The following is a 26386-nucleotide window of genomic DNA, read 5'->3' as shown; positions in this document are numbered from 1 at the left end:
CTCTTTTTTATTCATTTGACAATACACTGTTCCCATGCTTTTGTGACAATTATTCTTTGACACCATCAGTTATGGGTACTGTTTCCATCATGTGCACACCCCACATTTTCCCTCTATGTGGACATTTCAGCTGGTTTACACTTTTTTTCTTATAAATAATTCTGGAATGAAATCCTTTACCTTGGGACAAGTTCTTAGCATTTCCGTGCATTTTTGGGAGTTTTTGACAGGCATTGTCCCTTCTCCCCCAGGAAGCTACCCCCTGCCTGGAAGGAGGGCATGTCTTTCTGCTCTTTCTGATTGCCTTTCTGATGGCCGACGTTGCTGTTTTCTCCATCCGGGCCTAATGTCGTAGATGGGAAACACCTTCTCATTTTATTTTGTTTCCTTGGTCTCTGATGTGGAACATTTTCTCCAGAGCTTATTGCTCTTTGCATTTCTTCTTTCACAACTTGCCTTTTGCATTTCTTTGCCTTTTAGTCCCCTGGTTTGTTGTAGCTTTGTCATTTATTTTCAAGTTGCAGTGTAGAGGATGCTCCCTGCCCCAGTGTCTGGGCCAGTGCTGTGCCACATCAGAGCCCCAGTGTATGAGGACATGGCCCGGGCTGGTGGTGAGGGGGGTCACTGCACACTAGGGGAGGAAACAGGTTTGGACAGCCCACAGGTAAACCCCGCTCTCCTGAGGACAGAGCCCGAAAGCCCTTGCCACACGTCCCTCCTCAGCTCCCTGTGAGAAGACTCCTCTGCTGGTGCTTCACGTGTGCGGCTTTACAGGTTATGTCTGTTGGTTCCCACCATGTCCAGGCTTCACTTGTTCCCTGGTGTTCGTGTGGCATTCCTGTCTGGGTGCAAGGCTGCACAGTGTCCCCTCAGGTCGCCTTTGATTCTCAGATGACTTCTGACGAAAATCTTCCATTCTGACCCTCTTGCAGACGTGCTGCTGAAAGAGTCCAAGTGGACCAAGATGTTCTTTGGGGAAGGCCAGGCCTCCCTGTCCTTCAGCCACCTGAACAAGGATGACGAGGGCCTGTACACACTGAGGATCGTGTCTCGGGGCGGCGTCAGCGAGCACAGAGCCTTCCTGTTCGTCAGAGGTGTGGCTGGCGGGGGGACTGACACTGAGGGTGTGGTGCCAGGCAAAGGGCGCCAGGCGAAGGAGCAAGGAGGTCCCAGACGGTCTCTGCTCCTCCTCTGCTCTTGGAGAAAAGTAGACATTCCTTGGGCACATGCACCCCAGGGTGCGTCCTGCCAACAAGCACGTGACATAGCGAGACATGGTTTGGAATAGATCAGAATCATTTTCTCACTTTAATTATTCGCAAAATCATTAGCATTTATAAAGCGATTCCTAGCACTAGACTTGCCCAATTTTCAGGGAATTTAGCCTAGGGGTAAGAGGGGTCCAGCGAAGAATGCCAAAGAGCTACCATGGGTCTCTGGTTAGGGCCGAGTTCATGCTGGGCTTTTGCTAAGAGGAGGGGACAACAGCGATGGCACCTGCTGCTGCTGCTGCCACCAACTTCAGCAGAACTTAAATTCTCATTAAGACCGTCATACCCGGGCAGCCAGTAATTACTGAAAGCTTTATGTCAGGCAAATGCTTACAGTCCTACATGTATTTAATCCTCACAACAGACTTACGGAGAAGGTTCTGTTAATGCCATATTGTGAAAAGACAAACAAAATTCAAAATTCATGCTGTCCTACCAGGCAACATTAGGCATGTTATGCTTGTGTGGATATATACGGGCACCTAGGTGTGTGCATAGGTGTGTGCATGTATGGAAATGTGACGTGTAATCTAAAATTCTTATAACAATTAGGTAAGAAAGTATTCTTCTCAGTTTTACAAATAAACCCTTTGAGGCTTGGAGGCATGAGGAACGCCTCTCAGGACTCAGGAAAGGGCTGTGTCATTACACAATATCTTGTTTTAACATAGTAGCAAGATCAAAGGGGTAGGGCGCCAGTCCTATATGCTGGAGCTGGTAGGTTCAAACCCAGCCCAGGCCAGAAACTGCAAAACACACTAGCAAGAATAAACGTAAAACAAACACATCTCCCCTTCTTTACTTCCCCCACGAAGTATGAGCTGGCACGTCTGTGAGTTCACGCACTTCTACAAAGTTTTACTGTTTTATTAGGTTGGCATTAAAGCATCCCCTGTTCTCCATGAATGCCTCCTGGTGAGACGTTCCTCCCCGTAAAAATGCAATAAATACAGCGCAGCTTAAATTGCCTTGCTCAGTCAGCACCAATACCAGAGAGAAAATAACACACATGTGGGGGACTTTACCCATTCTGATGACTTTCTGAAGATTTGGGATGTGAAAGAAAATGGTGGCTCCATGTCAAGAAGTTTAATATGCTAAGGATCCATGGGTAAGAAACGGAATAATGCTTACACTGCTAGGAGTGTGTCACGGAACAGCCATAGTTACTGCCTAAATACACATTTTCTTTTTTTATTGTTGGGGATTCATTGACTAAATACATATTTTCGATAAGGAAAGTAAATGTTCAGTGTATTCACTTTCTAAATAGCTTTGTTGGTCTTCAGCACAACTCTAATTAAAACTTGAAAACAAAACCTGATTGCATTACCATCATAAGTAGGTTGTGAAATGATAGTGACCCAGACATTTGCTTGCAACTTGCGGAAAACATTTAAGTTACCAAATTAAAAATTTAAATCACTGAATTTTCTAGTGATTTTTGAAATATAAGAGGGCCTAAGTAATATTTCTCAGGTGTTAAGAAAGAAAAGTTATTATTAGACTTTTACAAAGTGCTCTTATGTCACAATACGTAACCAAGGAGAAGTAAACTTTCATTCGGGAGCCAATGATTGGAAATCGTAGACTTGAGTGTTTCATAGCGGATTCGGTGTTTTGAGGCTTTTTTAAATTCATACATTTCCAGCAGAACCTCCATAGTTGGTGGCCTCTTACACTGACCACCTCCTCAAGTTGACCCGATTTTCACAGCCGGACACGTACCACATTGTACATGTATCAAAAGAGCAGGCCTGGCTCCTTATGTTGACCCCCTCCGTATGTAGACAAGTTTGTATGGTCCCCTGGGTGGTCAACTTACAGAGGTTCCACTGTACTTATGTTTCTTGTCACCAATCCACCAGGGTCAAAGAACATTCTAGTAACTTGAACATGAGGATGAGCCAGTGAATCAAATCAAGCTGCTGGGGTTTGAGTCTGAAACAACCCCACCATTAATGGACTGTGGACATGTGTGTTTTCTCCCCCCCCCAGACGCTGACCCACTGGTCACAGGGGCCCCCGGAGCTCCCATGGACCTCCAGTGCCATGATGCAAACAGGGATTACGTCATCGTGACCTGGAAACCTCCCAACACGACCACCGAGAGCCCTGTCATTGGCTACTTCATCGACCGGTGAGTGTCATTGTGGAAACCTTCCTGAAAGGAGCATTTTCATGGGCGGCGTATCTGGACGTTTAGTGAAACACAAGTTCTCATTCTGGACTGGCTCTGTGTCGCTGCTTGGTTACTGGTGATGATCGCCAGGGAGGCTGAGTCCAGCATAACCATGTGGGGGTTTCTTTTTGCTGACACTGGCATCTTCTTGTTCCTCTCTTCTACACCCAGGAACGAGTCCCAACATCTGTGGACACGCCCCAAGCCTGGGCTTGTTCTGTGGGGCGTGCTATGGGGGAAAAGGCTCTCGGTCAGCAGAATCAACCCTCAGGACTGTTCTTCCCTGCTGAGAGAGGGCCGGCCCTTCACACAAGTCCTGCTCTTTTTCCCTTTTAAGTAATAAGATTTTTCTTTTTGTTGCTGAGTAAAAAATATTGGGCCCTCGAAGTGCAGAAGATTGAAATTTATCTTTGAGTTAATAATGTACATCTAGGTCATGTAAAACCTGATGGAGTTTTGACTCTTTGGGTTTCCATTATGTGGTGTAGTGAAAACTCAGCAAAGCCAAGGAATTTTCATTATAAATTTTCATTATTGGAGGAAATTATGTTAAAGAAAATGAATTTGGAGGTGAGACAGAGGCTGTAAGAGAATGATTCCTGGCAGGAATCCAAGATTTTTTTTTTTTTTTAATTAAATCATCGCTGTGTACATTAATGCGATCATGGGGCACCATACACTAGCTTCATAGACCGTTTGACACATTTTCATCCCACTGGTTAACATCGCCTTCCTGGCATTTTCTTAGTTACTGTGCTAAGACATTTACGTTCCACATTTACTAAGTTTCACATATACGAGAAAAGGGAACACTTCTACACTGCTGGTGGGAATGCAAATTAATACATTCCTTTTGGAAAGATATATGGAGAACACTTAGAGATCTAAAAATAGATCTGCCATTCAATCCTATAATTCCTCTACTAGGCATATCCCAGAAGACCAAGATTTTTTATATATAAAAATCAATTGGCTTGTGAGTTTTTTTTTGGTTTACCCTGATTAAACTCTCCTCTACCTCCCAGCACAGCTGTTTGTTTAGCTGAAACAGTCCCCATCAAGGCTGTATTTTGATATGTTGGAGACAGATCCGCAAAGTGTATTATTTAGGGTTTATATTTAGTTAAAAACAAAATAAAACACAAACTGAAAACCATCTTCTATTCTTCTGTGGCCTCTGATGGCTCTTCAGAGTTTACTGCCTAAAAGCATTTCTTTTTTTTTGCAGTTTTTGGCCTAGGCTGGGTTTGAATCTGCCACCTCTGGTATGTGGGGCCAGTGCCCTACTCCTTGAGCCACAGGCACTGCCCCTGCCTAAAAGCATTTCAAGCCTCATCTCAGTTCATCATCCAGCCTCCTTCCCCCTCATTAAAGTAGCAGAGCATTCTGGAAGGGGCAGCTCCTACTCTGGCTCCTGACCTTGTGGTCAGTCTGGTGTTGGTTTAAGTTGAAATTTCCCTGCTGGACTTCTCGTTTTGACCCCTTTTCTTTGGCTGAAACAGACCAGGACCAGGACATAGGGATGAGAGAACTTTCATTGAAAATTCTGATAGGGGAAAAGAGAGCTGGTTCTTTCTAAAATGAGTCTATGACCTGAGTTCAAAAACTCAGGAAGACTGATTTTTCTGAACTTGCTCTTTTTCCTAAGGACTTGACCTGAGGCCTCTGTTCTTATGTTTCTCAATATGTGAAAAAGGAGCTCTGCATCTCTCCGGGCAGGCCTTAATTAGTATTTCCAAAAGTCTTCCAAACATCACATGAGACGTATTCTGGAAAGAAGCATCTTACTGCTCTTCCAGGGGCCTGTAGCCCGATCTTCTAAGAGTCCTCTCCCTGTTGGGGGCCAGGAGTGGGGGCCGGGATCAGGGGCTGAGATAGGGCTTCTCTCCCAGCCTTGCCTGGAGCCCGGGAGCACCTGTGACTTTGTCAGGTAAGTTGGGAAAGGAACTGCCAAGGACCGATCTAAGATAACTTTTCGAGGTGATTTTGCCTGTTTGAAGGCAGGAATGGATCTTCAGCTATGTTTACATTTCAGGAGTATATCTAGTTCATACATGATACACAGTACATATGATATTAAGGAATTATGTGTATTATCTTTTCTAAATAGTGCTGTCTTTTCAAAATTTATTTATACTACCCTATGCATCCATATTTTAGCCGCGTGGTTTTTGCCAGTGCTGAGGTCATTTTCCTGTTACGTGTGTATATGTGTATGTGTGCCTGTGCCTATATATTCAGTCAACTGCCACATTTGTCATTCACTGCTCTTTCTGCTGTTTGAAGGTGCGAAGTGGGAACTAATAATTGGATCCAATGCAATGACGCACCAGTAAAAATATGCAAATACCCCGTCACGGGGCTTTCTGAAGGACAGTCTTATGTGTTCCGAGTCCGGGCTGTCAACAACGCGGGCATCAGCCGGCCCTCCAGGGTCTCTGAGCCGGTGGCTGCCCTGGATCCAGGTGACCTCAGGAAGTCACAAGGTAGGCTGCTCAGACATACCTGCTTTGAGTTCCGACTCTGACAGGGAGGTGGCCCAGTGTGAGCCTCAGCGCGTCACTGTGCTGTGCACAGCACAGGCTGTTGGCTGTTTTCTGGTGTCTCGTCAATGTCACCTTAGGGAGCAGGAGAGCCAGCCTGATGTTCACACTTTAAAACTAAATGCCCTCATCTCCATAAAGCTCTTCACTGGAATCCATTTAACTTGGGTCCGAATTAGACCTTTTCAGGCCATTGGTGACATAATTTCAGCCTATAATGAGACTTGGCAAGTCATGAAACCAAGCCACCCTGTTTTGGATTTTTAATTTCACATGACACAGACTCCTTAATGGGATTGGGCCCTTAATTGTGGTTTTCGGTGAGCCCCGGTATCTTCCTTACCAGCATGGTCCTTTCAATCCTCTACAAAGAGCTGAGGCGCTTGTGTTACCAACACCACTTTCAAAACATCAACTCTGATTACTCCAGGGGACGGATGTGGTGTAGTCCTCATGCAGAGGTGACGCAGAGCTTGTGTTGAATTGGGGAAAATGTGTGCTTTCTGCAGAAAATCTTTTGATATCAAATTTAGTGACAACCTTTCTCTTTGCAGCAATTCATCTGGAGGGAGAGAAAGGAATTGGTATCTATCAGGATGACCTAGAAGGTAAGTAGCTCCTTACCTCTTTGTTCCAGTTGCCTGCCATACCTCAGGGGTTCAGAATTGTAATCAGAGATACAAGAAAGCTAAAAAAATATCCACCCAGCGGCCCCCTGTTGTTGCGTGAGCTTTGCCATGGGTGTAAACTCGCTCCTGTAATTATTAAGTCAAGAAACAGACTATACACCGTGGGACGGCATATAGCAAAATTCTTTATTCCAAGTTTTAGTTTTATACTCTTCCAGTCACGTACACACCTAATCCATTATCTATTAGTTTCATCATCTTATCTTCTTTTTTACATATCTGTAATTTAACTTGAAAGGAAATATTTATCATCTCAATGCAACCACTTGTGTAGTAAATCTCTTCCTCTAAACAGTGACTAGGTTTTGAGCAGATATCTAAAAGGAGATCACAAAGACGAAAGTAGCCACAGGGGAACAGAGTTAATAGAAGAATATCTTCAAGCATTCACTCAGTTTACTCAGTATGAAGTAATGACTGTGACCTTCCTTCAGGGCAGAGCACCTGTAGACCTCTGACAATATGTTGTTAACATACGTCAACCCTCTGGCCCGTATCTCTGAGGAAGGGCGGCATGCCCTTGGATCTCAGGCTTCACGGGGTGTACTGCTTTGGAGAAAAGGCCTAAGAAATTTGTAACTCCAAAAGCCTAACTCTGCCAGGGGGGTCCAAGCCTCTTAAGCCTCTGGAAGAAAAGCATGTCATTTTAAACTCACACTGAATTTACTTTGTGTGCTTGATGTAGGATAAGTTTATTTCTAAATATTATCCTACACCTGTTTGTCAAAGTAGAACTGCAGGTCAGGCCCACAAGCTCAATGTTCACAGAAATTCAAAAAAAAGGAAAGAGAGATGGAAGGAGAATGTGGGTGGTTAGGCTTGGAGCCATCATCCGTTAGGGCTTAAAGGTGCATTCACTCAAGGACTTGCGGAGAAGAGACCAGAGTCAGGACAAGCTCTGATTTCTGGCTACTGCGGGGTCTGTTTTCATAGACTTCATTCATGGAATAAAATTTCATTTCACTTTTGTTCAGCAGCAATTTCCTTCCTAACATTTTAATGGAAATAAAGCAAGTCTTTTCTGTCAAGCGATGTCTCTCTAGAGAGAAGGATTTGTTAAGGAGGAAAGTCTTACGTTCTTGATCAGATTTTATTTCATCTTCTAATTAGAGGTCATGAAGTGCCATTTCAGACTAAAAAAGCAAGATTCCAAATCAGTTTGAGCCATTCGTGAAGAAGAGGGAGTTTTGAGCACTTCTTTAAGACTGCAGCGCCCCCAATGTTCTTCCTTCCAGAGAACTACAGATTCAGGGGAGGTTTGTTGATTGATTTTCATCTTTGAAGCAGACAGGCTCCCGAAGGCTCCACACATAGAGATGTTCCTCTGTGACCTTAAAAAGAACAGTTGTCTCAATGCTTCCCACCAGGGACAAAACCCCCCAGAGGAGCACCCTTCAGAGTTCTTGTCAAACCCAAGGTCACATCTGAAGTCTTGGTTAAATCCTGTGCTCCAGGAGAGCTCAGTAGCCAGGAAAGACACTCCCTTCTAAGGGAGGAAGGACTTTGGGGAAGGTTGACTTCTATGGCCTGAGCCCACTAAGTGCCCTGTATGTGATAACATTCTTGACACTTTTTTGGTGATTAAACATAGATATTTGAGTGCATAAAAAATGCCTCCAAATTATCCTGGAAGAGAAGATATTCTTGAAGCAAAGCAGCCTGTGTAACTGTGAGTTTTAGACATTGCTAGAGGCCAAGGCCATTTTCCTTTCCCCTCCTCATGGGCCTGTAGGCTCCTTGAGGAGAGACGCCGTCTGGATCACCCTGAGTGGACACCTAGGAATTCAAATCTGGTAGAGATGACCCACATGCTTTTCATAACTGTCATGCACCTGGGATGAAATTTGCATTGTGTAAGGGTTGATGGGAGGAGCCCTGTCCCAGGCAGGGCTGCGCCTTTCTGGGGAGACCATCTCTCGTCCACATAGACATAGATGTATCCAGATATCAGTAGCTACTCATTAGGGCTAAATAAAGAAATAAGGAAATTTCCTAAGACCCGGTCTGAAGCTGGCTAGTGGAAGTTCAATCTCTAGGCACAAGCGTTTTTATTTTCAACGGGAATAAGTCACAGACCATACTTGCCCCGTTCATGTTCATATTTCCTTTCTTAACTGGAGGCAGGTTTTTTGGTTGCCTGAACCTGTGTCTTCCTTTGGTTTGCTGCTTCCGGAACATGCCAGGGTTTGCTCCCAACTGGGAGCCTTTTTGGAGGCGCCATTTACGTAGGTGGTCCCAGGCTGAGGGGGGTTGGACCTCAGGTAGAAGAGTGTTTAACTTGGGTGTCCGCGCTGCAGGATCTCAGCCACACGGGGATTCCACACTCTGGTAAGAGGCTCTGTGTGCAGAAAATGGGTGAATGCTGTAGTCTGAGACAAATTAGGTATAAAATTGATGTTCTGTCACATTGATAGAGAGGTTCTGAGAGTTCATCTGTTCACCTCTGTCGTTTTAAACAAGGAGCGCCTCCTTTAATTTAAAAAAATCTTTAGGCAAAGAAAGAGGTTCTATAATGCTTTTAAGAAAACCATTCCTGGGCTCAGAAATTTGCTATTTGGAATTTCTCTTTTTGAACCACATCTCTTTTATTCATAGAAGCTGATTTTTTCTTTTAACATCGATTTAACTGAAAAAGACTTGGTAAAGGCCACTTGTTTTAATGAAACAGAAAGCCATTACTCTTGTTGGCTAAAAATTGCTCCTCTGCTATTTTTGACTTTTGGCTGCATTTTTCTCATTATTTTAATCTTGGGTAGTGTCTTGCTTCCAACATTTAAGTTAATATCAATGCTCTTTCCTTAGTATCATCTATTTTCCCTGGGATTTCTTGAATTGCTCCACTGAGAAGTGGACACTTTCTTCATGGAAAGACCACAGCAGGCTCTTGCAGAACGTAATGAGATTGATTTTATCCTCCCTTAGTTTTGTACCACATTGTCCATGCGCTGCCTCGGACAGCCTCATCTGTAGCTCCCACGCTTGCTCAATCACTGGCACTGGACTCTGCCGTGCTCATCGGCAGGGGTGCATTCTGTCATTTTGGGGGTTCTACAAATTCCAAATAAACTTCATGTTTCATTGACTTAGAGAAAAATCTCCTGGGGAGGTTGTGGCTTCCTGTGGCTGATGTTGGAGGTGCAGGGGATGGAACTGAAGCCCTAAGCTCGGGCCCCGGCTCAGTGCTGCTCACAGGCTGGCAACCTTAGAAAGTGCTGCGTTTTCCCAAGTGCCAGTTCTGTGCTTCCTGACTACCAATCTGTGCCTGTAAGCTGGGGAAGAACGATGTTATCATCGTCCATGTGGGAAAAGGGGAAAGAACCAGATGAGATAACGGGTGTTAAAACATTTTTAAGCAGTGATATATATATATATATAACATATATACACATCTATAACGTCTAATGTATTAATAATGTATAAAATACAATCATGTTATTACTATCACATGTGTGCACATAACTCACGGTGGGAACAGGATGGCAGGTGCCATCTGAGCTGCAGCAGAGGCCTGGACAGAGTGTCATCTTCGTTCTGAGTGTCTCTGCCTCGTTTCTCTTCTTAGCTGCAAGCACCTTGCCTCTCTCCAGGCTCATGGGCCACGCGGGCCTGTCCTCTGCGTCCAGTGTCCATAGTGGGTTGTCTGCCCAGCTGGAGGGCTGTCCTATCGCATGTTCCAGGGTGATGGAGAAAGTCTCAATCACTCCACTTTCCTGCCCCATTGAGGACTCCTAGATTCTTATGTCTTGCCTTGGCATCAAATTTCTCTGGGTCCTGAAGCTGCCTGAGGGTTTGATAATAGCAAGACAGTTCTGGGAGCACGCGGGGGAGATTCTGCAGGTGGCTGCTGTCCCCGCTGCCTCCTTTTGTTTTTGTCAAGTTTTCTTCTCGTGGGAGGAGAGAAACCATGATGCGGTTTGGGAATTGCAGCATCTATTATGGCAAGGTCAGTTTTCTGCCTCTGTCTCTTCTGTGTCCTCTTCTGGCACCTCTCGGTATGGACATGGTGTCCTCCCTGCCCCCAGCTTGCTCACTCTCTGCAGTTTCCTGGAGACAGGTTGCCTCCTTGTTTGAACCTCAATGCACTCGCCAGAGTGGTCTTAGGTCAGGCGCGTGTTGGCTCTAAAATGAGATGGCTCTGTGATGGGACCCTCATGATGCGAAACCCTGTTCAGTTCCTGATCTGCAACAGAGGCCTGAGGAACACGTGGGTATTGAGAAGGGCTCAGACATGTCTGGGGAGGTTTCAAGACATTTTAATGATGTGCTAATATACTGGAAGCTGGTAATATTTTGTATCACAATTCAAGGTCTGTGTGTCTGGAACACTTCCACCTTGTATGAGAATTTCCTGTAAATCTGAACATAAATCTCTGCAACTCATACATAAACAAGATGTATGTCAGATGTATTTGATCACAAATATTCCATCATAGTTGTTTGCAAAAGGCGTATCAACATCACCCCAGAAGCCCAAATAGGCAGCGTGGAACACAGTGCTCTCCGAGGTGGTGAAGACCTGAGGGAGGAGCAGACCAGCCTGTGTAGAAGTTGGTATGCAGTTTTACAAAGCTGGTATATGGTTTTAAAAAGCTGGTGTACAGTTTTGAAAAGCTGGGATACAGTTTTACAGAGCTGGTATACAGTTTTATAGAGCTCATATATGGTTTTACAGAGCCGATATATGGTTTTACAAAACTGGTATACGGTTTCACAAAGCTGGTATACAGTTTTACAAAGCTGGTATACAGTTTTATAGAGCTCAAATATGGTTTTACGGAGCTGATATATGGTTTTACAAAACTGTTATACAGTTTGGCAAAGCTGGTATACGGTTTTACAGAGTTGGCCTACAGTTTTACAGAGTTGGCATACGGTTTTACAGAGTTGGCATATGGTTTTACAGAGCTGGTATACAGTTTTACAGAGTTCGTATACAGTTTTACAGAGCTGGTATACAGTTTTACAGAGTTCGCATACAGTTTTACAGAGCTGGTATACAGTTTTACAGAGTTGGCATATGGTTTTACAAAGCTGGTATATAGTTTTACAGAGTTGGCATACAGTTTTACAGAGCTGGTATATGGTTTTACAAAGCTGGTATACAGTTTTACCAAGCGTGTATACAGTTTTATTTATTGAGGGGACACAGTATGAAGAAAGCAACCTGAGAGGATCAGTCCATCTCTGCACAAATTCCTAGCACAGCCAGAGCTCCATTTCTGATGAAACATCCAATTTCTCCTGGTAAATCCTCTCCCCCTTCCAGCAGAAATTTGCGCACGCTTTGGATGAGATTTCTCTTGTGAACTGATTCACGCCTGTATTAGAAATGAAAACAACGGCCTTTGCCCAAATGGAAGACGAGCAAAGGGCTCGTGTGGTGTGGCAGCTGGTCGGTGCCCAGTGCCGTGCCCAAGGGGCAGGCCCCATGGCAGCTGCAGGTGACAGGGACCCTCTGCATTCACTAGCTCTGTTCCTCCCTTAGGTGACGTGCAGATCCCAGGACCCCCCACCAATGTGCAGCCCACCGAGGTCAGCAGGAACTACGTTGTCTTCAGCTGGGAGCCACCCACCCCCCGTGGCAAGGACCCCTTGATGTACTTCATCGAGAAGGTACTTGAGCCTGAGCCAGAGGGTCTCTGTGAGGTCTTACACTGTCACCTGTGCTGTGTTTTAGGAACAGGCAGATCTCAGTGGCCGTCACAGACACTGTTCACTGTTAGGGAAGGTGTGGTCAGGGAGGGATATGGGAGAGTGTCCTGTGACGGGCATCAGGGCTGTGTGCTCATCTGATTTGCCTCCTTGGCATGGGTGTCAGTCCCCACTGTTCACGATGGGTTGATCTCCAGGGACCCACAGGGATCAGCAGGGCCTCCTCCCTCACACTCCAGGCTCCAGATTCTGGAGGGAACTGGGCTGCTCTCCTTGGCTGTCAGGGTGTGTGTGCAGCTATGTAGCCACTGGGTGGCGATCTTGCAGAGGGATTCACTGGCAACCCGACAGCCAGGACAATCAACACATCATCAGCTTGGAGGCTTTTCTGTCCTGAACACAAATAAAAAAATGTGACACATAGCTTAGCTCCTTGCAAGGCCTTAAAGGAACGGAATTGTTACAACGTATTTTCCATCTTGACCCTACCGTTTCCTTGTGAGGCGGTGTGGGCTTCAACTCTGCAGTTTATACAATTGATTTTAGTCCCTGGCTTCACACTGGGTGTGGGCAGGAGGTGTGGATGTCCCCCTGAGCAAGCTGGTTTTACAATTCCAAGTTTAATGACAGCTGAATGCCCTTCTCCGGTGGGTTTGGGTCAGTATGTGGTCTGCTCTCCCTTGAGGTGTGGGTTTAATGTGCAGTTGTCAGTCATTTTCCTTGAGGAGTTTTCTTATGGGGAGCAGTTGTGCCTGCCTTGGGTATGTGCCCCCCAGGGGTGTGCCAGGCAGTCCCTGCAGAGGTGTCCCAAATGCCCTGCTGCCCTCTAGGCCCTGCCTGAAGTGTGGGCAAGCTCAGGGTTTACTGGTGGCTCTCACATCCTTTGTGGGGTTTAGAAGCTTGGGGTCAACCCCCTGCCGGTGTCCCCTTAAACATCAGCCCCCACCCCCACCCCCAGGCAGACTTTGCCATCTGTGCCGGACTGCATACAACTGCGGTCATAAGAAGAGCAGCGCTCGGGGCACCACAGAGCCATATATGACCCAAATGCCCGGATGGCTCCAAAATAGTGATGTTTCATTTTTGCCAAAATGAGAGAAGGCATGACATCTTTCCAAAAGCGAACCTAATTTGCTGAAGCCTGGGGTCAGGTATAAATATTTTCAGTGGGCTCTAGCTGGTTAATGCATGTCCAACTTTTCCTACCACAAAATTACTTTCAAAGAGGGGGCTTATCGCTGTAGGAAAAAAAAATACGACGTATAATCAAGGTTCTTAAGGTAATTATCAAGAACACAAGTTAAGCACACAGTATATAAAATTTGGAAAATACAGAGAAGTTACTTGGAATACGATTAAAATTAGTAGTAATTCCATCACATAAAACAGCCACATTAATATGTGGTGCATATAGGTTTTTATGGGCTTAGTGTATTATATGGGTAATTTGTGGTCTGTACTACACCTAACAAAATGACATAATTCCTCTCCTGTAATTAAAGATCTTTTTTTTTTTTTGTGATTTTTGGCCGGGGCTGGGTTTGAACCCGCCACCTCCGGCATATTGGACCGGCGCCCTACTCCTTGAGCCACAGGCGCCGCCCATTAAAGATCTTTATGCAATCATTTATTGACTAAAGTGTTAAAATATATGAACGTACCGTAGTGGGTCTTACCCCATTGACAGGTGTTTATATTCCTGTCACCTTTTCAGTGTTGTAAGTAACTGCAAAACAATAAAAATTTTAAAGTGAAATGTGAGCCATTGAGTTATGCTGGAATTCCACAAATATACCCCCAAATTATCTTTTACTTATTTGCAGTGCATTCCCTGTTACTGAAACTACAACCTATGTATTGATTCCCTTGAGTTTTCTATAGTTTGATTATTCACTTTGTTGGAAATATTTCTATCAGTAAGCATTTGAAACTTTGGGATAGTTATTATTATCTACTTCTCCAAATTGGCATCACTTTTTTAAATTTCAGAAAAGCTATACTGAGTCCCCCGTGTGTGGGGTGCAGTGGGTGTGCCCAGAGGACCATGTGGGCAGCTACAGTAGTGAGCAGCTGTCATTTCTTTCCGTAGTCCGTGGTTGGGAGCGGCACCTGGCAGAGGGTGAATGCCCAGACAGCTGTGCGGTCCCCCCGATATGCTGTCTTTGACCTCGCCGAGGGGAAATCCTATGTGTTCCGTGTTCTATCAGCAAATAAGCATGGCTTGAGCGACCCGTCGGAAATAACTTCTCCCATTCAGGCCCAGGACACAATTGGTATGTTATCACCAATGCATTGCTTGAATTCAAGACAGTCCAAGAGTAAGGTGACATTGGATAACTTTTAAATTGTGTGAATAAAGACATTAATGTTGATATGAGTTAAAATTCAAGTTGCTGTAAAGTTTCATTTTAAAAGAGACAAAGGGCTGTCTGTTATGTTTTTTTTTTTGGTTGATTCTCAACAAAGCTCCAAAACCTTTTCAGGAAACCTACAAATAAGTGAGTTAAAAATACATTTGGGCAATGGGCACTTTAAAAATATTACAATCCTAAATGTACTAGTTTCTTGCCCGTCTGGCTTGAAGATCTCTCTTGGAAGGTATGTGTATGGGGTACACTCTACCCAAATTTGCACTGCAGTCTACTCGGGAGCTGTAGCCATTAGCGGGAGACTTTCTTGAAGTCCTTTGTAGCCTTTGTGATAGAAACGTTTTAGTCGGCTGGAATTCTGATTCTGAGTAATCGGACACCCCTCTCCTCTCTCCTTTATCCATATTTTATGAGAAAGGTGGCTCCCAATATAACATGGTAATACGGCCTCCAGGAGTCCCTAGGTGTCTCGCTGGTTCTGGTTTAATTGAGGGTCATAGGACGCACAGGACTCAGGCCCAGAACCACAGGGTGGAAGAGACCTGCGGCCCCCCAGCAGGGGCCCAACCCATTTTTACTTCATGGGTCTCACAGCAGGTGGCCATAATTGGTACACATTGAGGCCTGTGGCTCGGTGGCTGGCTCCGAGGACACTGTGGCTCTGAGGGCTGCCTAGACCTCAGCCGGCGTGAGGTGAGATGATCATATGGTCAGATAATGTTTTCATTTTGAGTCCTCTTACCGATTCCGATGGATACGATGAAAATGTGCCTCATTTCTTAAAAATCGGTAGTTTACATTCCGAAAGCAGTTATCACCTGGGTGGCGTAATCATTTCTGCCACTGGAAGATCTCTTATAACAGGCCTGGTGGAGGGGCAGGCAGGAGGTTTCGTGATGCCCACGTGAGCCCTGAGCGTCTGAGTCCTCTGTGTACCTGTTGTTGGCCACGGCGCGGCTCCCCTGCCCGTGTTTCTTCCAAAGCCCAGCCTGCTTTGCCGAGGGTCTCTGGTGTGGCTTACAGAGGCCTCACCCAGTTCTTCCATCACTTTGTCTCCTCTGCACAGTCACTCCTTCTGCTCCCGGCCGGGTTCTTGCTTCACGAAACACCAAGACGTCCGTCGTGGTGCAGTGGGACAAGCCCAGGCATGAGGAGGACCTGCTGGGGTATTACGTGGACTGCTGCGTGGCGGGGACCAACCTCTGGGAGCCGTGCAACCACAAGCCCATCAAGTACAACAGGTACTGTGTCACCTCCTGCCGCCCTGGAATCCTTGTACTGAAATGAAGTGGGAGAAGCAAACCCAGGACCTGCGTGTCTCCCAGAGTAGCACGTCCACTAAGTTTCTGTGCCAACAAGTCCGTTTTCCTCGTCAGGCATAAGGGCACACACAGGTTGTAAAGTCTGAACACTCAGGGGTGCCAGTTACTACCCTAGCTCTTCTTGGCCAGAATGATTTATTTGTGGATGAAAGAAGAGTCCCAGCCCTTAGGACTTTTCTTTGACTAGGAGAGTTAAAAATAGCAACTACATTGTGAAAGGCATTTTATTTTTATGTATTGATTTTTCAAACGTTTAAAATTGCTTTGTTCATGTTACTGGCAGTCCTATTCTCCAGCCCCGGCCGAGACCCCAGGGGAGCCCCCTTCCTCTCATGGGGGTCTGTGGGGGACGGAGGCTACTCTGCTTTGGGGACTGACCTGCTCCGGAGGCCACTGAGTGGGCAGAGATTGCCTGACAGTATCGGGCTTTGCCCACCAAGTAAGTCTCAGGAAAAGGTAGGCAGCTGTCAGAATCACCCTTGCAGAGAAGTTGTCGATTAAGGCTTATCCATTTTTCCTTGTAAAATATTTTTAAAAATACACAGTAAAAAAGTTGTGGCTAGAAAAGAAGAAATGTCATCAAGGGCAAAGGCAGAGAGATCCATCAGAATAAGAAACTTAGGATATTATTCTGGTAGAAGGATCCTGTAACTGGTTAATAAATGCTGGCTGATTATTCAAGATACATAATTTTCGCTTACATTTGCTGGGTTTTCACCACACACAAGGGGTAAAGGTTCCTGTTCCAGGCTTGCACCAATTGCTGGGGCTTGTCTCTGCTCTCGGGATGGGAAACCACGTCTTACGGGCCTTAAGGAACTTGATTAAGGACGTAAATCTATTGAGCGTTAAAGCCAGTGTTCCAGCCTCCTCTAGGTGACTTCAGAGTCTCAGCCGTTAGCACTACAGTGTAATTACTTCTCATTCAGTTTTACATACACCCATACACCTGTTCTTTTGGATAAGGAAATGGATACTGTTAGAAAACAGTCCTTTGCGCCTGTGGCTCAGTTGGTAAGGCGCCGGTCCCATATATCGAGGGTGGCGGGTTCAAACCCAGCCCCGGCCAAATTGCAACCAAAAAATAGCCGGGCGTTGTGGCGGGTGCCTGTAGTCCCAGCTGCTCGGGAGGCTGAGGCAGGAGAATTGCTTAAGCCCAGGAGTTGGAGGTCGCTGTGAGCTGTGTGAGGCCACGGCACTCTACTGAGGGCCATAAAGTGAGACTCTGTCTCTACAAAAAAAAAAAAAAAAAACGGTCCTTTGATCCACGAAAGACCAGGAAACATGAAAATGAAGGCAGAGACACCTAAGTGTGACCTTGACACTAAATACAGCCAGCTCCTGGGGTGATCGGGTGCTGTGGCCTTGCTCACATATTGAATTAATTAACTGACATGGCAAATGAAGAATCTTGTGTTATGCATACATAAGGCGCTTAGAAAGTAAACTTCGCCTCAGTCCAAGTGAAACATTTTTATGGCATGTTCAGAATGATGTCTACTTCTGCTAGAAGAGGGAAAAAATGTGAGCCTTGTGGTTAAGAGCCTGATCTGGTTTTCCCAGGTTCGTGGTGCACGGCCTGACCACCGGGGAGCAGTACATCTTCCGAGTGAAGGCCGTCAACGCCGTGGGGACCAGTGAGAACTCCCAGGAATCAGAGGCCATCCGGGTCCAGGCTGCCCTCAGTAAGTCACTCAGGCGTGATTCTGCACCGAGTTTTCGTTCCCTGTACACTGTAATTTCCACATGAATAAACATTTATGATGCCGTTTTTGATATTACCAGAGGGAAAAAGGGGTGTAAATCATTGAGCAGAGAACATGTGATTCCTTGAAATCTCTCATCAACAGGCTACTTGTCTTGGAAACAACTGTGTGGGAGAAATGACAACACAAAAATAAAATGCAAATCAAAAGCAGAAAACATCATCAGAGGTCACGGGTATGGGTTCCCCTTTCAATGTCTGTCCCAAAATAGAACAACATCCCTGGCCTTTTTAGCTAATCTTAGCTCAAGAAACTTCAATGAATCATTTCAGAGAATTTCAGGTGTTTATGTTAACTGTGGCTTTGTCCATAAATAATGATGTTTAATTTTTCTTATTATTATTTCAATCACATGAGACAGTTTGGATCCTGAATCTCAGGGACAGTCCTGAGACAGTTGGTCTGAATCTCTGGGTTTCACAGTCTCCTTCTGGTGGCTTCTGTTTAGGGCACTGCTCCTCACATACTCAGGAACATTTCGAAACACACGTGTCACATACTGGACATTCTGAATCTGCACATTTTCACTTCTGAGAAAACTGTTTGGCTCTTTATTTCTCATTGCCAACTAAATTCACACTTTCAGAAATTAAAATTTCCCTTCTAATGATGCTGTTATTGCCTAAGTAGGCATCATACCAACAAAACAAAACAAAAAATAAACACCCTTTGGTTATAAGGTTATTATAATCTCCTTTCAATTTTTTCCAGGAGAGGCGCTGAAACGTTTCCATTTGTGTTTTTAAGTCATTCCTATTAGATGAAAACAATCGTTTTCCTTTTTATTCTAAAACAAGAATCCTTCTTCTGGTCACCTGTATGCCCCACAGAGGTTGCTCAGAGTCAGGGGAGAAGCAAACTCATGCTGTCTCCACCTGTTGGGAGGAGATGCTCCATATGGGGTTAAAGCAGGGAGATGTGGATGTATACTCATTTGAATGAATCTGCAGCTTCTACAAATATCTAAGACGTTAAAAGTTGTCAGAGTAAGGCGTGTTTGTTGGCTCTGGCTGTGGATGCACAGATGATATTGCTCGTGGTTGTGAAGGGAAAGCACCTTCTCACAGTGTCTCTTAAGGCTGCAGGGAGGAGATCTCTTGCATCAAGGGCCCAGAGTAGACCCTTGTATGAGAGAAACTTTCACTTTTTAACTTATCCCGGTTAAAGGTGATGAAAAAACAGTCACAACAGAGTGGACAAAGCTCAGAGGGCAGAGAACGCAGGCCACCTCCTGGGCCCCGTAACATCCCGTTGTACCCACTTGCAGCTGTACCATCTCACCCGTATGGGATTACGCTTCTGAACTGCGATGGCCATTCCATGACCCTGGGCTGGAAGGTGCCCAAGTTCAGTGGCGGCTCGGCCATCCTGGGTTACTACATAGACAAGCGTGAGGTCCATCACAAGAACTGGCATGCGGTTGATTCTTCACCCATCAAAGAGACCATCTTCACGGTTGGTGTTCATTGGTTCCTTCATTTTTACCTGGGTGACCTTTGTATTTTGGCCTGTTCTTCATTCTTTTTAGAGTTTGATTACCTTAGATAATTTGACTTGGTAACAAGGTGACAGCAATGTGAGACTGTGGTGCTCTGGAACTAGAAGGATCTCGAGTTCCATTTTTTTTTCCTGAGAAGCCATGAAGGTGATGTCTGTCTCTCGTGCTGGGCTTATTGCACTTGGCACACTGTTCGTCATGAGCCCGACGTTCCTGACAGAAGCACCCGCTGGCTTTCTGAGCACAGGCTGCTTTAGTGAGATGACCATCTCCCTTGTCTGGGTGTGAAGCGGTTAAACCTCAAACATGTATTTTGTGAGAGACAATATTTATTCAAGTTGTGACTTGGTCCACCTACCCCATGGATTTGGTCAGAGCCTTCCCACGGCCAGGCAGAGCTCCTGAGGTCACTCCCCTGCCCTGTAGGCCTGTGACCATGCCCCCAGTCCTGTGACCCCGCCCCCAGGCCTGTGACCCCGCCCCCAGTCCTGTGACCCCGCCCCAGGCATGTGACCCCACCCCCAGGCCTGTGACCCCACCCCCAGGCCTGTGACCACGCCCCCAGTCCTGTGACCCCCGCCCCCAGGCCTGTGACCCCACCCCAGGCCTGTGACCACGCCCCCAGTCCTGTGACCCCGCCCTCAGTCCTGTGACCCCGCCCCCAGGCCTGTGACCATGCTCACCGCAGCCTCAGAACCTCCTCACCCCCGGCCTTCACCTTGCAGCAGGAGGGTGGCTCCTGCTGCCATGTTCCAGAGCCAGGGGCTGCTTGGGATGGAGTGTGGCCTGAGTCTGCTCCTGGGTCTCTGCCCTCTGCCAGGGTGGCCTTTGTGGGCCTTGGTTTCCCTCTTGGGGGGAGAGATCAGGGAATGACCCAGGCAGATCCCGGTGGCTGTAACGTTCCACTGTGGCTTGTCTGGCCCAGTAAGGAGTCTCATTTGCTGACTGGGTTCCACCTCCTGCACACATTTCATTGTATGAGTCAGTCTTAAATGTGCCTTTGCCCCCAGTGGACTGGAATGCAGCTTTTATTTCACATATTAATTTAAATAAAATCCAAACAGGTGGAGGACTTGACAGAAGGCTCATTCTATGAATTCAGAATTTCTGCCACCAACCTGGCAGGTGTTGGGGAGCCATCAGACCCCAGTGAGCACTTCAAGTGTGAGGCCTGGACCATGCCGGAGCCTGGTAAGATGCTTCTCTCCAGTAACAGAGAGGAGGAGTGGCGATGGGAAAGGGCTTCATGGAGGAAGCACTATCTCTCCTCAGCAGCCTCCCAAGGGGAGTGTCGCTCACTTGCCACCCGTCACTGTGGTGAAGTGCTGACCCCCAGGCCCGGGGGAAGGCCGTGGTCAGGTCCCTCCCACCCTCCGTGTCTGTGGTCTGGGCCCGGCAGGAACTTGGAGCAGTTAATGAGGGTGAAGTGGGATACCCTGCAAAGAGGTGGGGGGAAGGGGTATGCAGACCAGCCCCGGCCTGACCCGTGACAGAGAGTGACACTGGATTAGCATTTGGCAATTAGCCAGGGTTGTCCTCAGTTCCAAGCATTTGGAGATTTTGGGACCTTCAGTTCAAAAATGCATAATTGTTGCAAATCAGCATTTATTTAGGAATTTGCATTTTTAACTGTTTTTACAAATTCTTAAGTACCAGGCATGGATTTCTGATACCTGTATCCAGCCTATCATGATCTCAAATGCAAAAGATAATGTGCTCATGTGTGGCACTTTGCGAAACCTTCAAGTTGAAGCTGAAAAAGGACAAAGGTTCAGAGTGTTTTTGAATTTTGATTATATTGCTTTTTATCCTCCTCCCTTCCTTTCTTCCTTCTTTGTTTTAATGAGATTAATTTTTGCTACTTAGAGAAAACAGGGGATGCAAATGCCATTAGCATTTCCAGAGGCTTCTTGAGGGTCAGACAGGAAGTATCTTTGCCAGGCCCAAAGGTGTCAGTGGGATTCATCTGGGGCGGGGCTGGGGGAGCTGCTGCTACCCCTGGTGCTCACGGGCACAGGCCGCCTGTACTGCGCACCTTCAGAGCTGCTTTGGGTATTTGTAGAGAGCAGAGTGGAAGCACTATCCCGGCTGTCAGGTGGTCGGCAGGTTTCTGGCCCCACAGTATCCAGGGCCCCCAAGAAGGGGCAGCATGACCTCCTGAGCCATTTGAGTGTGTCCAGTTCCCAGGCACCTGAGAGAGGAGGCCGAGCTGGGCTGTCCTGCACCGGCAGAGCACCTGCCCTCCTCATGAGTGCTCTCCAGGGAGGGTGGCATGAAACTCAAGCAGGCGCATGCGGTGATGCTCCCAGTGGACCTCGGCACCTGCCAAGACTTGGCGGCACCCAGGTGCTCAGGCCTTGGGCGGCAGGACTGTGGCTCAGCAAGTGTCTGCCTGAGCTCAGGTGGGTTTGACTTTCCAGGTCCTGCCTACGACCTGACCTTCTGCGAGGTCAGGGACTCCTCTCTGGTCCTGCTGTGGAAAGCCCCCGTGTACTCTGGTGGCAGCCCCATTTCTGGGTACTTTGTGGATTTTAAGGAAGAGGACGCTGGAGAATGGCTGACTGTAAACCAGACGACAACTGCAAATCGTTACTTAAAGGTGATTCATGCACTGACCTGTTTGCTTTTGTGGGAACATGTTTGATCCCTGTAGCAAACTGGCCCTGAGCTCCAGGGTGAACCTGTTCAGATAACTGGGCCTGCTTGGGGGGATCTGGATGAGGGGGTCACTCGCCCCTGTTGATTTGTAGGACCCAGCAGGTGGCAGTGGGGGCCTGTGTGGTGGTGCTGTTCCCCTGTCCACACGGAGCTTCACACCTGACTCTGGGGACTGCAGAGTGGCCTTCTTTCCCCCCAGGTGGCAGGGACAGCCGCTCACTGCACTGCTCCCGTGGGTGTGTGTTTTTGTGCTGTGTGGCTGTGCTTCCCATGGGCAGGACCAATATTTTATCATGTCCTACTCCTTCTAGCCCTGTATTTAATTTACTCAATTCATGTGGATTAATAGAAGTCATCTGATCAACACACACGCACACATACACGCACAGTTTTGACACATTTGACAAAATTATAATGTGTAAATCTCTCTCTTCTTCTTCTCTGTGTATTTCTATTTTCAGCACTTGTATCTTACCAGAGACTGTGTCAGTTGTAACAACTGTTTTAGGCACAGTGGGCTCAGGTGCCCTGGCTAATTTGCCAGCTGCCCTAATCCAGAGGTTTTCTTCCTTTGGCTCCAGGCCCTGAGGTGCAGTTTACACAGAGGTGCAAGGTGCAGCCTTGCTCAGGCCCACAGCACACGCTGAGTGTGTGAATGGACAACAGTCCCTGAAGAACTTTGAACAATATGAGAAAATTTCCTTTGAATGAACAAGTCAGCTTCTAAAAATCCATCTAAACAAATCAATTAAAAATTTAGTTAAAATATATTCATGGTTTTCAGGGCAGATTGTACTATGGGTAATCTCTGCGTTGGTATATGTGTGCATAAGTGGTGATTGGTTCAATTTTCATGGGTCCGAAGAATGCTTTTACATAGTCAAATATCACATTTAAAATGTTTAGTCCCAGAGAGTTATGTTAAATAGGAACCCCCAGATTACAAATTAGTTGATATGATTTTTATTTGGCTCTAAAATATTCTAAAAGAAGAAAAAAAAATCAGAGAAAAATAATGAAAGAGATTACAGCAAAATCCGCTTATTCCTGCCAAGTGAGATTGTGATTGTGATTGTGAATTTTTCCCTCTCCTTTTCAAGTTGACTATGCATAGTTTTTGCAACAGAAAAAATGATTTATTTTAAAACAGATGCATAATACAATGTGAAAAATTACAAAGTCTCCCTTACTGTGTGGCCACACATACGGCGTTTCATCTGTTGTTTCCAGGTCTGTGACCTTCATCAAGGGAAAACGTATGTCTTCAGGGTCCGCGCAGTGAACGCCAATGGTGTGGGGCGGCCGTCAGACATGTCGGAGCCAGTGCTCGTGGAGGCTAGGCCAGGTAGGGTCCAGGGTCTGCACAGTCAGTGTCAGGAGGAGCATGGGGAGGCCATGGGACACGGAGCCAGTGCTCGTGGGGGCCAGGCCAGGTAGGGTCCAGGGTCTGCACAGTCAGTGTCAGGAGGAGCGTGGGGAGGCCCTGGGACATGTCGGAGCCAGTGCTCGTGGGGCCCAGGCCAGGTAGGAAGGACTTTACCTTTTAGCTGCTCCAAATAGTAAAAGTTATGAAACAGCAATAACTTTGGGGGAGGGTGTGCATATGGTCTGCACACATGAGTGCAGGATTTATGAGGGAGGATGAACGGACATCTCTGCCTGTGCATGGTGACCCCAAATCAGGTCATCATCATGGTTGGCAGGGATTGTTTTTGGAACGAAGAGTGCATAGGAAGGAGGTGCTTTTTACATGAATGGTATTTTAACCATAATATTATAAAGCTGTTAGTGATTTTCTTGGCACCCAGGCCAAAGTACCCTTGAGGCAACCTTAGGAAGGTGCTCTGGTAGAGGGAGACAGGCTCACAGGACACACAGCCTGGTTTGCGTTGTGAAACAGAACCCCTGAGGATGGATAATTTATAAAGAAAAGTTTATTTCGCTCAACATTCTGAAGGCTGGTGAGTCCAAGAGACACTGCATCTGCTCAGCTTCTAGTGAGGGCCTTGCACTGGGCTGTGGCAGGGAAGGGATCAAACATGGAGCCAGCATCCTTGCTTGTTGCAACCGACTGTTTCAGTTTGTTGCCGAGAACTAACCCAGCCTCTTGAGAAAGATGTGAATCTCCCTGAACAACCAAAGCCACTCTTGGAGGCCCAGCCCATCCACCAGCAGACACTGGGATGTGTCTGGCCCAATTGCTAATTTCGTCCTGACTCCTGTTGGGCCAGGTGTTTACTATATGCCACCGTGACATGGCTGTGGAGCCTCGGGCTCCTCTGAGGGTCTGGGAAGGAGATTTGAGGCAGAACAGGGAACTTGAGGAGCAGGAGAGGCAGCCCCAGAAAGCCCCCTGCAGGCATATCAAATGTAGAAAAGCAAGTGCCAGAAATGTGATGAATTAAAAAAAGTAACAACCAAACCCCAAAGGGCTCCAACATCCATCCACTTCCTCAGGGGTTTTGCTCTTTCATGACCCTCAGGGTCAGTCTAGGTGGATTTTCAATGAAACTGATGATTCCACATAAAACAAGCTCTCTGCGGGGCCCAGGCTCTCTCCAAAAAAGAGCTCGAGGCCCACGGTGTTCCTAAGACGCTGACCCAATGCTCTCACCGCGCAGGCACCAAGGAAATCAGTGCTGGTGTGGACGAGCAGGGCAACATCTACCTGAGCTTCGACTGCCAGGAGATGACCGACGCCTCCCAGTTCTCCTGGTGTAGATCCTATGAGGAGATCACGGACGAGGCACGGTTCCGCGTGGAGACCGTGGGGGACTGGTCAGTCAGGCCCAGAAGCTGCACGTCCCGAACCTTCAGAAACTCCGGCAAACGGAGAAAATTGACCTTCACCTTCTCTTCTTCCTTTTCAGTTCAAAGCTGTACTTCAAGAACCCAGATAAGGAAGATTTGGGGACTTACTCTGTGTCAGTGAGCGACACCGATGGCGTGTCCTCCAGCTTTGTTCTGGATGCGGAAGGTAGCGTCTGTATGGCCCAGGCTTGTGGGGAAAGATTTTCTCTTAGTTTCCAAGGTTGTCACCTATACTGGAAAGACTTATTTACGTAGAGAAAGGATGTGTATTTGTGGGAGGCTGGCGGAATATTTTTATAAGCTGGTAAATACTCTAGAAATTAAACTCTCAAGCTTGGGGTGTAAGGGATAAAGGCAGCCTTGCCCCTTCTTACAGCATGGAGTCAGAGATGGGTGTGAACTCTGTAGCACTGGGGAGTTCAAAACGATCACTGAGACTGGGTGTGCAGCCTGTGCAGCCTCCACTTGCTCTTTTAAAGTTGACTTTCGACACATTTTCACAATCTGGCATTTGGGAAGCAATATACTCAAAAAGGAGTCTTCACCATTGGTGACAAGCACACGATGGGAGACTCCTCCCTGCCCCTCCAGCACAGAGAGGCCGATGACAGAAGAAAGCTTCCTTTCATGTGTGTGAAATATTGTTTAACTGCCAGAGCCAAAAGCTCTTGCTCTTTTTACAAACAGAAGATAGCAAACAGAAGTGAGAAATGTTTGTTTAGTATAATCCAGGGAAAAAGAAGAGTTTTCTTAGGTAACTTCACAAACCGGAGTTCCCCGAGGAAGTGGGCTTGAGTCAAGTGAAGCTGATGTTTTTAACAACCTGGGCTCCTGAGTATTTGCATGCCCGGATCCACCTGCCTTTGGGCCAGAGGCAGCCTGGCCCCTTCTTATAGCACTGAGTCAGAGGTGGGCGGGAACTCCACAGCACTGGGGAGAATCCCCCACCTCCTTGGGTTTTTCTGGGTCTTTAAGACTTTTGAGTCTCAAAAAGTTTTCTATTAAAGTGAAAAATCTCCTGGGAGGCCCCAAGATTTACAAGCACATCTTTTAGTTACCAGTCGGCATCTTCGTTGGCAGCCGGGGTCCAGGGTGGGTGCCAAGGATAGTGGGGGGACAGCACCTTTCCAGGGAGAGAGGGGACTCTAGGGCCTTGCATGTCTGGCTCCGTGTTGGCCAAATTCCAGTAAACTCATGCACGTTTAACATGCCCGCAGCAGGAGAACAGATAAGCAAGTTTGCCCACATACAGTTTATTAGGAACTAAAAAATGAAGTTAGTAAGTAAACTCAGTTTGGCAATTGGTTTGACGGCAAAGACTGACCTTCCCAGTCAGTTCCTCTGGTTCACCCACAGACAAGGACAGGAGTAGCCTGGAATCTGCTGCAAGCTTTTAAAGTTGCCTTTGCTGACCTGGCTATAGGGTCTTCAAGCAATGTTGTGCCCAGAAAACATCCTTAAATTCGGTAAAGCTGGGTGCTCCTCTAAACCTTTTTTTTTTTTTTTTGAGACAGAGTCTGGGTAGAGTGCCGTGGTGTCACAGCTCACAGCAACCTCCAGCTCTTGATTAGGAACAACTACAGTAAATCCTTATATTTTATGTCGCCCTGGGTAGAGTGCTGTGG

The 26386-nt window shown here is 46.7% G+C and overlaps 1 protein-coding gene across 1 annotated transcript in view; it reads left to right on the top strand.

The window, feature by feature from the left end:
* MYOM2 (myomesin 2) overlaps positions 1–26386 on the top strand; it is an 86762-nt gene that overhangs the window by 25733 nt on the left and 34643 nt on the right. The window contains exons 10-23 of the mRNA XM_053598085.1: positions 933–1094; positions 3270–3411; positions 5740–5939; positions 6551–6604; positions 12171–12298; positions 14427–14610; positions 15773–15947; positions 17592–17713; positions 19062–19249; positions 20357–20483; positions 21713–21891; positions 23181–23295; positions 24572–24728; positions 24821–24927. Of these exons, the coding sequence (XP_053454060.1) occupies positions 933–1094; positions 3270–3411; positions 5740–5939; positions 6551–6604; positions 12171–12298; positions 14427–14610; positions 15773–15947; positions 17592–17713; positions 19062–19249; positions 20357–20483; positions 21713–21891; positions 23181–23295; positions 24572–24728; positions 24821–24927 (2040 nt within the window). The remainder of the gene's footprint in view (positions 1–932; positions 1095–3269; positions 3412–5739; positions 5940–6550; positions 6605–12170; positions 12299–14426; positions 14611–15772; positions 15948–17591; positions 17714–19061; positions 19250–20356; positions 20484–21712; positions 21892–23180; positions 23296–24571; positions 24729–24820; positions 24928–26386) is intronic.

Source organism: Nycticebus coucang, chromosome 7 (assembly GCF_027406575.1).
Source record: "Nycticebus coucang isolate mNycCou1 chromosome 7, mNycCou1.pri, whole genome shotgun sequence".
NCBI classification, from domain to species: Eukaryota; Metazoa; Chordata; class Mammalia; order Primates; family Lorisidae; genus Nycticebus; species Nycticebus coucang.
This window is presented reverse-complemented; position numbering and strand designations above follow the sequence as displayed.